Source organism: Amblyraja radiata, chromosome 3 (genome assembly GCF_010909765.2).
Source record: "Amblyraja radiata isolate CabotCenter1 chromosome 3, sAmbRad1.1.pri, whole genome shotgun sequence".
Taxonomy (NCBI): domain Eukaryota; kingdom Metazoa; phylum Chordata; class Chondrichthyes; order Rajiformes; family Rajidae; genus Amblyraja; species Amblyraja radiata.
Genome location: NC_045958.1, coordinates 107999624 through 108013184, shown reverse-complemented (window position 1 = coordinate 108013184; position 13561 = coordinate 107999624). Strand labels below are relative to the sequence as shown.

Genomic DNA, 13561 nt, shown 5'->3' with positions numbered 1-13561 from the left:
ATAATAATAGTTATGTGTTACAACATAATGTTGATGCATAATACCATATACCACCTATCATACATCGTACGTTAATACATACTATCAACATTATTACATGATATATTATTTCATGATATTGTGACATAATACAATATAAGACCTTGTTACACTATGCAATACAATAATACATAAGTGTAATGGCCATGCATATACAATAGTTATGCCAAATGATCACACACAGAGCAAGCTAGATAAAGGAGCTCGAAGACTCTAATACTAGAAACAGGTACATGGTTTTATAAGGAAGGGTAAAAGTGTATTTTTAAATAGACAAAATGAGCTAATAGTTCTTATGGTACTAGGCAGAGTATTCCAGTCAGAAGGAGCTTTGAATTTAAATGCACGTCTCCCAATTTCTTTGTTAGTTCTTGGAATGAAAAAGAAGGGTTGCTGAATATGTCTTAGTGTATATGAGGGTGTGTATGGTTGGCTGTAAAAGTATGATTATGATTATGATGTGATTTTTCTTCCAAGGCTATTAAAGTACCAGGTAGCTGCATTACTAGATAGTTAGAGAAGTGCAGTTGGAAACAGGCTCTTTGGCCCACAGAGTCTATACTAACCCATTCACACTCATCCTACACCAATCTTATCCAGTTTTATTCTCTCCATATTATTACCAAGTCTCCACAGATTCTACCAGTCACCCATTAGGGGCAATTAACCGACCAATTTTTGGGATGTGGGAGGAAACCAGATAACCCGGACATAACTCACGTGGTCACAGGGAGAATGGGCAAACTCCACACAGAAAGCACCCAAGGTCAGGGTCGAACCCGGGTCTCTGGCGCTGTGAGGCAGCAGCTCTACCAGCTGCCCCACTTGTAGTTCGGTTTAGTTTAGTTTATTGTCACTTCTACCAATAGACAATAGACAATAGACAGTAGACAATAGGTGCAGGAGTAGGCCATTCGGCCCTTCGAGCCAGCACCGCCATTCAATGTGATCATGGCTGATCATCCCCAATCAGTACCCCGTTCCTGCCTTCTCCCCATATCCCCTGACTCCGCTATCTTTAAGAGCCCTATCTAGCTCTCTCTTGAAAGCATCCAGAGAACCGTCCTCCACCGCCCCCTCTAAGGCAGAGAATTCCACAGACTCACCACTCTCTGTGAGAAAAGTGTTTCCTCGTCTCTGTTCTAAATGGCTTACCCCTTATTCTTAAACTGTGGCCCCTGGTTCTGGACTCCCCCAACATCGGGAACATGTTTCCTGCCTCTAGCGTGTCCAACCCCTTAACAATCTTATATGTTTCAATGAGATCCCCGAGGTACAATGAAAAGCTTTTTTGTTGCGTGCTAACCAGTCTGCAGAAAGACAATACATGATTACAATCGAGCCATTTACAGTGTATAGATAAGGAATGCATGATAAGTGATACAGTGCATGATAAGGAATAACGTTTGGTGAATGATATAATAATCTGCCACTACACAAGGTAAAGCCAGCATAGACCATTCAAGGATTGTCCAAGGGTCACGGTAGATAGTAGTTCAAGCCCAATCTCTAGATGTGGTTGGATGATTCAGTTGCCCAGCTGGTGTAGCTGTGACAAATATAAGTATCAAGGGCCTGTTGCACTGTACGAGGTAATTCAAGAGCTCTCCCGAGTTTAAAAAAAATCAAACTCGTGGTAAGCACGTAGAATGTACGTAGTGGGTACGTCGGAGCACGGGACGTCTCTTAGCGGCTCGTAACGCTAACGGCAGGTACTCGGGGAAACGCGGTAAGCTCATGAAGACTCGTGAAGACTTTTCAACATGTTGAAAAATGTCCACGAGAGCCCCGAGTACCTACGAGCGGCTATTACCGTAATTCTCCGAGTTCGGATCAGGGGAACTCTTGAATTAGCTTGTACAGTGGGACAGCCCCATTACGCTGGCTTTAATGTTTCTCATCTTGTTTTTCAGGTTAGTGAAAGGGCAGAATGTATAGGTTCGGGATTTATACGTCGGGGCTACAAAGGAGGGAACAGTGAATATATAGGAATTTATGCCCAAAACAGACCAGAGGTAAGCACTTAAAAAAAATTTGAGCTCCAATTTTTAGTTCCAATAATAACTTCCCTTCTTCTTCTTCTTCTTCTTGTATTTGAGGCAGCAGAAGTCCGCAGCAGGGTGATGCCATCCGGTTCGACGTCCGTCGGTGCCCGCCCTAAAATGGGCGCACGCTCCGGGTTGGCGCCGAGCTGCGGCGCTGCTGCTGTCTCTGTTTGTTGTCGTTGGCCTGACTGAGGTCAGATGCCAGGGCTCACCACGGGGAGGTCGACAACATGAGCCCCTCAACTTCCCTTGAGGTGTCCTCTTTAAAACTCACCACAATAAGTCCCATTTATTTGGAGTAGTTTAGTTAGGTTTAGAGATACAGCGGGGAAACAGGCCCTTCGGCCCAACGAGTGCGCGCCGACCAGCAATTCCTGCAAATTACCCTCCACACAATAGGGACAATTTGACACTTATACAGTGATACCAAGCCATTTAACCTACAAACCTGCACGTCTTTGGAGTGTGGGAGGAAACAGAAGAACCCGGAGAAAACCCACGCGGTCACGGTGAGAACGGACAAACTCTGCACTGACAGCACCCGCATTAAAGCTTGTATAGTTCTTGTCATTTAGTTTGGAGGTGCAGCACGGAATGAGGCCCTTCGGCCCACCAAGTCTGTGCCAACCTGTGATCCCCGCACATTAACACTATCCCACACACACTGGGGACCAAGCCAATTAATCTTCAATCCTGTACGTCTTTGGGAGTGTGGGAGGAAACCAGGGAACCTGGAGGAAACCCACGCGGGTCACGGGGAGAACGTACAAACTCCGTACAGACAGCGCCCGTAGTCAGGATCGAACCTGGGTCTCTTGCGCTGTGAAGCAGCAACTCCACCATGCCGTCCACAAGTTTATTTAGTATTTCTTGTGCAAAAGTAAAATGTATCTCTAGTCCTGTGTTATCTCGGTGATAAGTCAGTTGTGTGTTGCTGCAGTGTGTTATGACCTTCTCCCATCCCACCGCAGTGGGTTATTGTTGAACAGGCTTGTTACGCGTTTTCCATGGTCGTTGTGCCACTGTACGATACGCTGGGGATCGAAGCTATTTCCTTTATCATAAACAAAGGTACGTTGACAATAAATAAGTTAAAGGGTCTGTCCCACTTGGGCGACATTTTAGGCGACGGCCTGAAAAGAGGTTGTCGCGGCGTGGTCGGGTCGTGACGCGTGGTGACGCATATAGTGACGTGTGGGTGTCTCTCTGCCGCCCCAGGATTGTGGTATGTTCAAAATCCTCGCGTGTCATCTGCGTGTCAATAGACAATAGGTGCAGGAGGAGGCCATTCGGTCCTTCGAGCCAGCACCGCCATTCAATGTGATCATGGCTGATCACCCCCAATCAGTTCCTGCCTTCTCCCCATATCCCCTGACTCCGCTATTTTTAAGAGCCCTATCTAGCTCTCTCTTGAAAGCATCCAGAGAACCCGCCTCCACCGCCCTCTGAGGCAGCAAATTCCACACTCACCACTCTCTGTGAGAAAAAGTGTTTCCTCGTCTCCGTTCTGAATGACTTACTCCTTATTCTTAAACTGTGGCCCCTGGTTCTGGACTCCCCCAACATCGGCAACATGTTTCCTGCCTCTAGCGTGTCCAAACCCTTAACAATCTTATATGTTTCAATGAGATGCCCTCTCATCCTTCTAAACTCCAGAGTGTACAAGCCCAGCTGCTCCATTCTCTCAGCATACGACAGTCCCGCCATCCCGGGAATTAACCTGGTAAACCTACGCTGCACTCCCTCAATAGCAAGAATGTCCTTAAATTCCTCAAATTCATGATTGCAATTTGTGTTTCCTCTCATGAAGTAAGGCAAGCCTGATCCCATTTCTCTCTTTCTTTTCCAAGTAGCCCTCTGTCGTTTTAAATAAAGTATGCAAAGCTGCAGTGTTCATTTCCTTGCTTGTTTCCCTGTCATGCGCTGTTGGAGGAAATCTGTCAGCTCAATTTAACATTCCTAAACTTTTGTGGATTTTGTGGGAAATCTTCACTGCCGAAATGTAAAAAAAATATAAGCATGCCTCAATTTCAATTCAATCTGTAAAACGCAAAGTGCTGCAGGAGCTCAGCGGGTCTGTCAACGACTGTGGAAGGAATAGTTGCACTAAATGCAGGCTGCATTTCAGGTCGGGACTCTTTGCCAATCTGAAAAAAGGACCTGGTGCCAAAATGTTACCTGGCCATTCCCTCCACGGATGCTGCCTGACCCACTGAGTTCCTCCAGCACGAAGGTAGACACAAAAATGCTGGAGTAACTCAGCGGGACAGGCAGCATCTCTGGAGAGAAGGAATGGGTGACGATTTGGGTCGAGACGGAGCCCGCGACTGGAGCCCAGGTCGGCACCGCGGAGGCGTGAAGTGGGGCCTCGGCAGCGGTGGTGAAGACTCACGGCGGCAGCGGTGAAGCCTCGCGACGATGGGGCCTCGGCGGTGGTGAAGCCTCGCGGGTCGACCCGCGGTCGATGAAAGCGTGGAGGACTGCCGTGAGGGGGGAGGGGAAGAACAATGGACAATTTGGGGGGGGGGGGACATAGGACAATGGGGACCCGGCGTGGGGGGGGGAACCGCTGTGGTGGTGGGGCGGAGGGGGATCAAAAGGGGGAGCCGGCGTGCTTTGTAACTTTACCAGCCCTGTAGGTGGCCGCTGTCTGTATACATTGTGTCTGCAAGCAAAGAATCTCACTGTGCTTAGTCACATGTGACGAGAAAGTATTCCTATTTCCAAGACCCTTCTTCAGACTATCTTTGGTCAGTCTATCTTCGGTTTAAACCAGCATCAGCAGTTCCTTCCCACACGAGTTCCTCCAGCACGTTGCGCATTGCTCAAGGTTCCAGCATCTGGCGTTTCTCGAGTCCGCACTGTTTCAATGTCATTGTTTCTGTATACGTTTTGGATCCAAGATGGTGCCCAAGCCAGACGACTCTGTGCTTGGTGGTCCCAGAAGCGGATCTGCAATCGCTCATTACACTCGCTCCACTCTGTCAAATCACTGCCCCAAAAGCAGCATTTCTCACTTGGAAGGTAGACAAAAAATGCTGGAGAAACGCAGCGGGTGAGGCAGCATCTACATCTTCTTAAACATTTCTTACTTGGAAGTGTCTTGAGAGCAGTCTGTGTTACTGTCAATGAAATACTGAAGGTACTGTCGTGTTTGAAGGTGGACTGCAGTGATAATGCTGGGAACTATAGGCCGGTGAGCTTAACATCTGTAGTTGGAAAGTTACTGGAGAGTATTCTGAGAGGTAGGTTACACAGGCATTTGGATGGGCAAGGGGTGATTAGGGACAGTCAGCATGGTTTTGTACGTGGGAGGTCGTGTCTCACAAATCTGATTGATTTTTTTGAAGACGTGACCAAAAAGGTCAGAGGGCAGAGCTGTAGATGTTGTGTGCATGGATTTCAGTAAGGCGTTCGACAAGGTTCCGTATGGTAGGCTGCTCTGGAAGGTTAGATCGCATGGGATGTTGCCAGGACTAGAGGGTGTGAGCTACAGGAAGAGGTTGAGTCGGCAGGGCCTCTATTCCATTGAGCGCAAAAGGATGAGGGGTGATCTCATAGAGGTGTACAAAATCATGAGAATAGATTGGATAGATGCACAGAGTCTTTTGCCCAGAGTAGGGGAGTTGAGGACCAGAGGACATAGGTTCAAGATGAAGGGGAAAAGATTTAATAGGAATCTGAGGGGTAACTTTTTCACATAAAGGGTGGTGGGTGCATGGAACAAGCTGCCAGATGAGGACTATCCCAATGTTTAAGAAACAGTTAGACAGGTACATGGATAGGACAGGTTTGGAGGGATATGGACCAAGCGCAGGCAGGTGGGACTAGTGTAACTGGGACAAGTTGGCCGGCGTGGGCAAGTTGGGCCGAAGGGCCTGTTTCCATACTGTATCACTCTATGACTCTATGTATCCGAACACTGTGGAGAAGAAGGATGGGTGACATTTCGGGTCGGAAACCTTCTTCAGAAACCCTGTCTGAAGAAGGGTTCCGACCCAAAACATCACCCATCCTTCTTCTCCAGAGATGCTGCCTGACCTGCTGAGTTACACCAGCACTTTGTGTCTATCATTGGAATAAACCAGTATCTTCAGTTATTTTCTACACATCTATACACTGTAAATGGCTCGATTGTAATCATGCATTGTCTTTCCGTTGCCTGGATAGCATACAACAAAAGCTTTTCACTTCATGAATAAGTGTATGAATAAGTTTATTGGCCAAGTATTCACATACAAGGAATTTGCCTTGGTGCTCCACCCACAAGTGACAACATGACATACAGTGACAGTTAGCAATGATTCATAAAATATTAAACATTAATAATAAAACATTATCGAATAAAGATGTGAATTAAATTAAATACCAGAGCAAAAGGACGCTACAGATTTTTGGATATTGAGTAGAGCTACAACTCGTGGGAAAAAAGCTGTTTTTATGTCTAGCTGTGGCAGCTTTGACAGTCCAGAGTCGCCTTCCAGAGGGAAGCGATTCAAAGAGTTTGTGGCCAGGCTGAGAGGGGTCAGAGATGAGCTTCCTGGCCCTTGCAGTGTACAGTTCATCAATGGAGGGAAGGTCGCAGCTCTGCTGATCGGACGATTCGCTGCAGCCTCCGGATGTCGTGCTTAGTGGCTGAGCCAAACCAGACCATGATGGAGATGTACTTCAGTACACATGACTAAACCAAACTAAACTAAACCAATCTGAACTAAACAGATACAGGAATGAAACAAAAGTGAATCAGAGCATATATTCTTTTAAATAGTTAAAGTCAGTGAGTCATACTGCACGCGCACCGGCCCAAACATTTCCTATGCACGGAACTCTCCAAATGATTTTTAAATGTTGATTTTGTACCTGGCTCAACTACCTCCTCTGGCAGCTCATTCCTTATACCCTCCAACCCCTTGTGGAAAAGGTTGCCCCTCAGGTTCCTATAAAATCTTTCCCCTCTCACCTTATACAACTTTCCAGTTAAAACAATTCAAAACATGAAACTTGACATTCTCCGCTCAGTTTTGTAATAAATCTATTGCTGACCTACAAGAATTATAGGTGACCAACATGGACGAAAATTAGATGAAATATCCCACACTCTGAAGCAAGGTCCCGACCCAAAACGTCACCTATCCATGTTCCCCAGAGATGCTGCCTAACCCGCTGAGTTACTCCGACACTCTGTGAAACATCACCCATCCTTTTCTCCAGAGATGCTGCCTGACCCGCTGAGTTACTCCAGCACACTGTGAAACGTCACCTATCCATGTTCTCCAGAGATGCTGCCTGACCCGCTGAGTTACTCCAGCACTTTGTGGCCATCTTTAGCACAAGAAACACGCTGCTTGAAATGGAGGTTGGTTGGCGCTGGAACAGCGAACTTATTCAGTTCAGTTTATTGTCACGTTTACCGAGGTACAGTGAAAAGCTTTTGTTGCGTGCTAACCAGTCAGCAGAAACACAATACATGATTACAATCGAGCCATTTACTGTGCATAGGTACATGATAAGTGAATAACGTTTAGTGCAAGGTAAAGCCAGTAAAGTCCGACTAAGGATAGTCCGAGGGTCACCAAAGAGGTAGATAGTAGTTCAGCACTGCTCTCTTGTTGGTGATACAATGGTTCATTTGCCTAATAATAGCTGGGAAGAAACTGTCCCTGAATCTGGAGGTGTGCGTATGATATAGCGTCATATTTCTTAACACTGATATAAATCTAATAATCCCCCTCCATGACACACTGGTCAACCTGAGGAGCACCTTCAGCAACAGACTGGTGCCACCAGGATGCAGCACAGAACGCCACAGGAGATCCTTCTTCTCTGTGGCTGTCAAACTGTACAACTCCGCCCCCTTCTGTCGTGGGGTAGACTGACTCCCCTACTGCCACCCCCCCCTTCCCCCCACCCTAATTTTTGCACACCCCCAATCCTTTCCACTCATCATTTTAATTTCATGTTTCATTTATTTTGTGTTTTATGAATGTTGGCAGATCAATTTCCCTCCTGGGATAAATGAAGTTCGATCGTATCGTATATGCAAGGACTGGTTTTAAGGTACTTTGGGGTGATCTCACCATTAAAAAATGTCCCACTTTTCTCCTTGCCCGCAGCGGATATGGAAGTGGTAGTCTGTGACACAGCAGGGAGAGCACGCATGCTTCTAAATGGGGTGGAAACTGGGATCACAGCAGAACTCAAGACTATCGTTGTCATGGAATCTTTTGGAGAAGACCTCGTACATCGAGGAATACGACATGAAGTCGAGGTTGTCTCTTTAGCCGAGATAGAGGTGAGATTTATAAAATCAATCCCGTTTTCAAGTGTGCTGACTGCTTGCAGTACATGCACTGTTATTAGTGAAGGGTGCAGAGATCAAGACGTATTTTCCCCATCGTGTCTTTGCTCTGTATTCCCAGTGATGGGTGACGTTTCGGGTCGAGACCCGACTGCAGTCTGAAGAAGGGTCTCGACCCGAAACGTTACCCATTCCTTCTCTCCAGAGATGTTGCCTGTCCCGCTGAGTTACTCCAACATTTTGTGTCTACCTTCGGTTTAAACCAGCATCTGCAGCTCCTTCCAACCCGAATGAATGAATGAATGAATGAATGATTGAATGAATGAATGAATGAATGAATGAATGAATAAGTTTATTGGCCAAGTATTCATATACAAGGAATTTGCCTTGGTGCTCCGCCCACAAGTGACAACATGACATACAGTGACAGTTAGGAATGACACATAAAACATTAAACATTAATAATAATAATCATTAATTTCATAATTAAACATTAATACGGGATGTGAGATCCATGTTTCATGTTTTAATTCCAATGTTATTATCCATGGCAGTGCATATGTCTTTTAAATTCACGGAAATATTGCTTTTCTCCCGATAACATTGACTGAGCTAATCGCTATTTCTGTAACATCTGAGTACTGATATCTGTATAAACAGTCAATGCCTGCAATCCTGGCCATTCCTGTTTCCTCTCTTCCAACTTCTGCAAGAAGATACAGGTGCTTAAAAGTTAGGATATCCAGACTTAGGACCAGCTTCTTCACAATTGTTATAAGACTCCAGAATCAATCGCCTCTTTCACTCACCCCTCCCCAGAGGTGCTGCACATCATTTTACTCTTTAGACTGTAGACGCACAGCGCGGAAACAGGCCCTTCGGCCCACTGAGTCCCTGCCGACCAACATTCACCCTGTACACTATCAGTATCCTACGCACACTAGGGACAATTTACAATTTGCAGAAGCCAATTAACCTACAAACCCGCACGTCTTTGGAGTGAGGGAGGAAACCGGAGCACCCAGAGAAAACCCACACAGGTCACAGGGAGAAGGTACAAACTCCGTACAGACAGCACACATGGTCAGGATGGAACCCGGGTCTCTGGCGCTGTGAGGCAGCAACTCTACCGCTGCGCCACCCCTCCTTTTAATAGAAACCAGGTACAATGTTTGAAAAGTTTCGTATTAGATTCTCCTCATCAGTTGATTCACAAAGAAGTTATCAGCACCCTCAACTCTCCTTCATTCAGCGATTATATTATTGTACTTTAATGATTTCCTGCACTATTTTGGAATACTCTACAATCTTGCAGCACTCTGCTGATGTATTATTATTAGAGTCATAGAATGATACAGCAAGGAAACAGGCCCTTCGGCCCAACTTGCCCACACCGGCCAACACGTCCCAGCTGCCCTAGTCCCACCTGCCTGCATTTGGTCCATATCCCTCTAAACCTGTCCTATCCAAGTACCTGTCTAACTGTTTCTTAAACCTTGGGATAGTCGCTGCCTCAACTACCTCCTCTTGTTCCATAGCCCCACCACCCTTTGTGTGAAAAAGTTCCCCCTCAGATTCCTATTACATTTTTTCCAGTTCACCTTAAACCCATGTCCTCTGGTTCTCGATTCATGTCTTCAGGTCTCCGATTATTGCTTTTATCGTTGTATTGATCATCATTGTAGGTATTCTGTTTCCACTGTGAGACAATAGACAATAGGTGCAGGAGTAGGCCATTCGGCCCTTCAAGCCAGCACCGCCATTCAATATGATCATGGCCTCGTGACATTCTAGAGGCAGGAAACATGTTCCCGATGTTGGGGGAGTCCAGAACCAGGGGCCACAGTTTAAAAATAAGTGGTAAGCCTTTTAGAACGGAGACGAGGAAACACCTCTTCACACAGAGAGTTGTGAGTGTGGAATTCTCTGGAGGACGGTTCTCTGGAAACTTTCAAGAGAGAGTTAGATATGGCTCTTAAAGATAGCGGAGTCAGGGGATATGGGGAGAAGGCAGAAACGGGGTACCGATTGTGGATGATCAGCCATGAACACATTGAATGGCGGTGCTGGCTCGAAGGGCCGAATGGCCTACTCCTGCACCCATTGTCTATTGTCTGTTTTGTGAACAATAAATTTCATGCACCAGGGTTCTATGTGATAATAAAATAATCCGAATCTGAAACATCTGTTGGATAGGATTCAATACTCAATGCTTGTGGCCAAGTTAATGTATTGGGATGATTATTGCCGAGGCCAAAGTATGTATTTAATACAACTCGTGTCATTTGAATTGACGTGATTTGCATGCTGGAACCAAATTCAATAATTTGCACATTTATTTTCCCTCTTTTCTCTTTTTTCTTGCAGAAATCTGGAAAGGAAAAGAGACACAAGACAAGCGTAAGTGAACCTTGATGGAGACACGAGGAACTGTAGAATGTGGAATCTTGATTAGTAAGGGCGTCCAAGGTTACGAGACGAATGGGGTTGAGAGGGAAAGATAGATCAGCCATGATTGAATGGCGAAGTAGACTTCATGGGATCCATATCATTTCACGATAAAATAGGCCAAAGTCAGCATGGCCATGTGAAGGGGAGGTCTAGCTTGACGAATCTGCTGGAATTCTTTGAAGAAGTAAATAGCAGGACAGGCAAAGGAGAGTCAGTAGATGTTGCTTACCTAGATATTCAGAAAGCCTTTGATAAGGTGTCGAACGTGAGGCTGCTTAGAAAGACCAGTGCCCACGGTATCAAAGGGCAGATACTAGCATGGATAGCAGGTTGGCTGGATGGCAGAAGACAAAGAGTGGCAATAAAGGGGGATTTTTCTGGTTGGCTGCCAGTGACTAGTGGAGTTCCACAGGGCTCGGTGCTGGAGCCGCTACTCTTCATGTTGTATATCAATGATTTGGACGAGGGGATTGAAGGCTTTGTGGCCAGGTTTCCGGATGATACAGAAATAGGTGGAGGGGCAGGTAGTGTAGAGAAAGCAGGGACTCTGCAGAAGGACATGGACAGGTTGGGAGAGTGGGCAGAGAAGTGGCAGATGGAATACAGCGTAGCAAAGTGTGGAGTCATGCATTTTGAATGTAGGAATAAAGGCATAGACTATTTTCTAAGTGAGGTGAGAATCCAGAAATCGAAGGTACAAAGGGACTTGGGAGTGTTGGTGCAGGATTCCCAAAAAGTTAATCTGCAAGTTGAATCGGTAGTAAAGAAAGCAAACGTTATTTCAAGAGGGCTTGTATGCAAAACCAGGGATGTAAAGTTGAGTATCTATAAGGCGATGGTAAGGCCGCATTTGGAATATTGTGAGCAGTTTTGAATGATCCCAGGAATGAGTAGGTTAACCTATGATGAGCTTTTGTCGGCACTGCGACTGCACTCGCTGGAGTTTAGAAGAATGAGGGGGGACCTCAATGAAACATACAGAATAGTGAAAGGCTTGGATAGAGTGGATGTGGAGAGGATGCTTCCACTAGTGGGAGAGTCTAGGACACTAGAGGTCATGAGCTCAGAATTAAAGGACGCTCGTTTAGGAAGGAGATGAGGAGAAATGTATTCAGTCAGAGGGTGATGAATCTGTGGAATTCATTGTCACAGTAGGCTGTGGGGGTCAAGTCAATGGATATTTTCAAGACAGTGATAGATAGATTCTTGATTAGTACGGATGTCAGTGGTTATGGGGAGAAGGCAGGAGAATGGGGTTAGGAGGGAGAGATAGATCAGCCACGATTGAATGGTGGAGTAGACTTGATTTAAATCTTTTTATTTGAATTTCACAGCAATTTGCATACATACAATGATAACAGACAGTGACAGTCAAAGCATAATTTGGGACGACAGATGGCACAATGGGCTAAGTGTTCGGCTGGCGACCGGAAGGTAGCCGGTTCGAATCCCGCTTGGAGTGCATACTGTCGTTGTGTCCTTGGGCAAGACACTTCACCCACCTTTGCCTGTGTGTGAGTGATTGGTGGTGGTCGGAGGGGCCGTAGGCGCAGAATGGCAGCCACGCTTCCGTCAGTCTGCCCCAGGGCAGCTGTGGCTACAGAAGTAGCTTACCACCACCGAGTGTGACTGAGTGAATGAATAATGCGATGTAAAGCGCCTTGAGTATTAGAAAGGCGCTATATAAATCCCATCCATTATTATTATTATTATAATTGTGCAACAGTATGTAAGCGACCCTCAAAGCCCTTACCCTTACCCACCTTCAATCCACCCGAATCAGGTCGGAACCAAACGGGGACAAACAACACTCACATACATACACATCCACACAAATATGGTAAGATAAACGAAACAAAAAGTACTAAAAAAAAAAAAAAGAAAGAAAAAAAAAGGGGTCACTAATAACAGTAAATAAGTAAGTAATTAAATAAATAAGTGTGGGGACGGGGGGGGGGGGGGGGGGGGGGGTTAAGGGGAGAGCAGCTGCAGTAGAGCAGAACAATGGTGTAGAGCACTCAGTCCTCTTCCGAGTCCGGGGACAAGTTGAGAGAGTTAACAAGTTCCAAGAAAGGGTTCCATGTATCTAGGAATGTCTTGGTAGAGCCTTTGAGAGAGAACCTACGTTTTTCAAGCTTTAAATTGTAAAGCACCTCCTTAATCCAGCGGGTGTGTGTCGGGGGACAGGTGAGCCTCCAGTTAAGCAAGATCAGTCTCCGGGCTAACAAGGTTGTAAAAGCTAGAACCCGTTTCACCGCAACAGAGAGGTTGGTGTTGGGAGGGGTACCGAAAATGGCTGACAGTGGGTTTGGAGGAATAGTCTGGCCGTAGGCTCTGCTTATCAAGTCGAAAGCACTCCTCCAAAAGGCTGCTAGCTTAGGGCAAGACCAAAACATATGGCTATGGTTGGCAGGAGATTGATTACATCTGTTGCAGGTGTCCCTAACAGCGGGGTAAATTCTAGATAATCTTGCATTTGTGTAGTGGACTTTGTGAAGGACTTTGCATTGGATTAGGCCATGACGGGCACATATGGAGGAAGAATGGGTCAAATCCAAGGCAGAGTCCCATTGCTGGTCTGTTAGTTTCGTATTCAGCTCACCCTCCCACGCAGCTTTTAATGAGGTATGAGGTTTCAATATAACCGACCCTAACAAGTTATACAAAACAGAGATGCGTTTCTTCCGGTTGAGATCTAGCGCTAGGATGGTATAGGTCAGGGTTTCAG

General features: G+C 46.0%; 1 protein-coding gene across 7 annotated transcripts in view; it reads left to right on the top strand.

The window, feature by feature from the left end:
• acsl1 (acyl-CoA synthetase long chain family member 1) overlaps positions 1–13561 on the top strand; it is a 148385-nt gene that overhangs the window by 71978 nt on the left and 62846 nt on the right. For all 7 annotated transcript variants that reach the window (XM_033018555.1, XM_033018549.1, XM_033018553.1 and 4 more), the window contains exons 5-8: positions 1953–2054; positions 3056–3155; positions 8198–8376; positions 10750–10782. In XM_033018555.1, coding sequence (XP_032874446.1) covers positions 1953–2054; positions 3056–3155; positions 8198–8376; positions 10750–10782 — 414 coding nt within the window. The remainder of the gene's footprint in view (positions 1–1952; positions 2055–3055; positions 3156–8197; positions 8377–10749; positions 10783–13561) is intronic.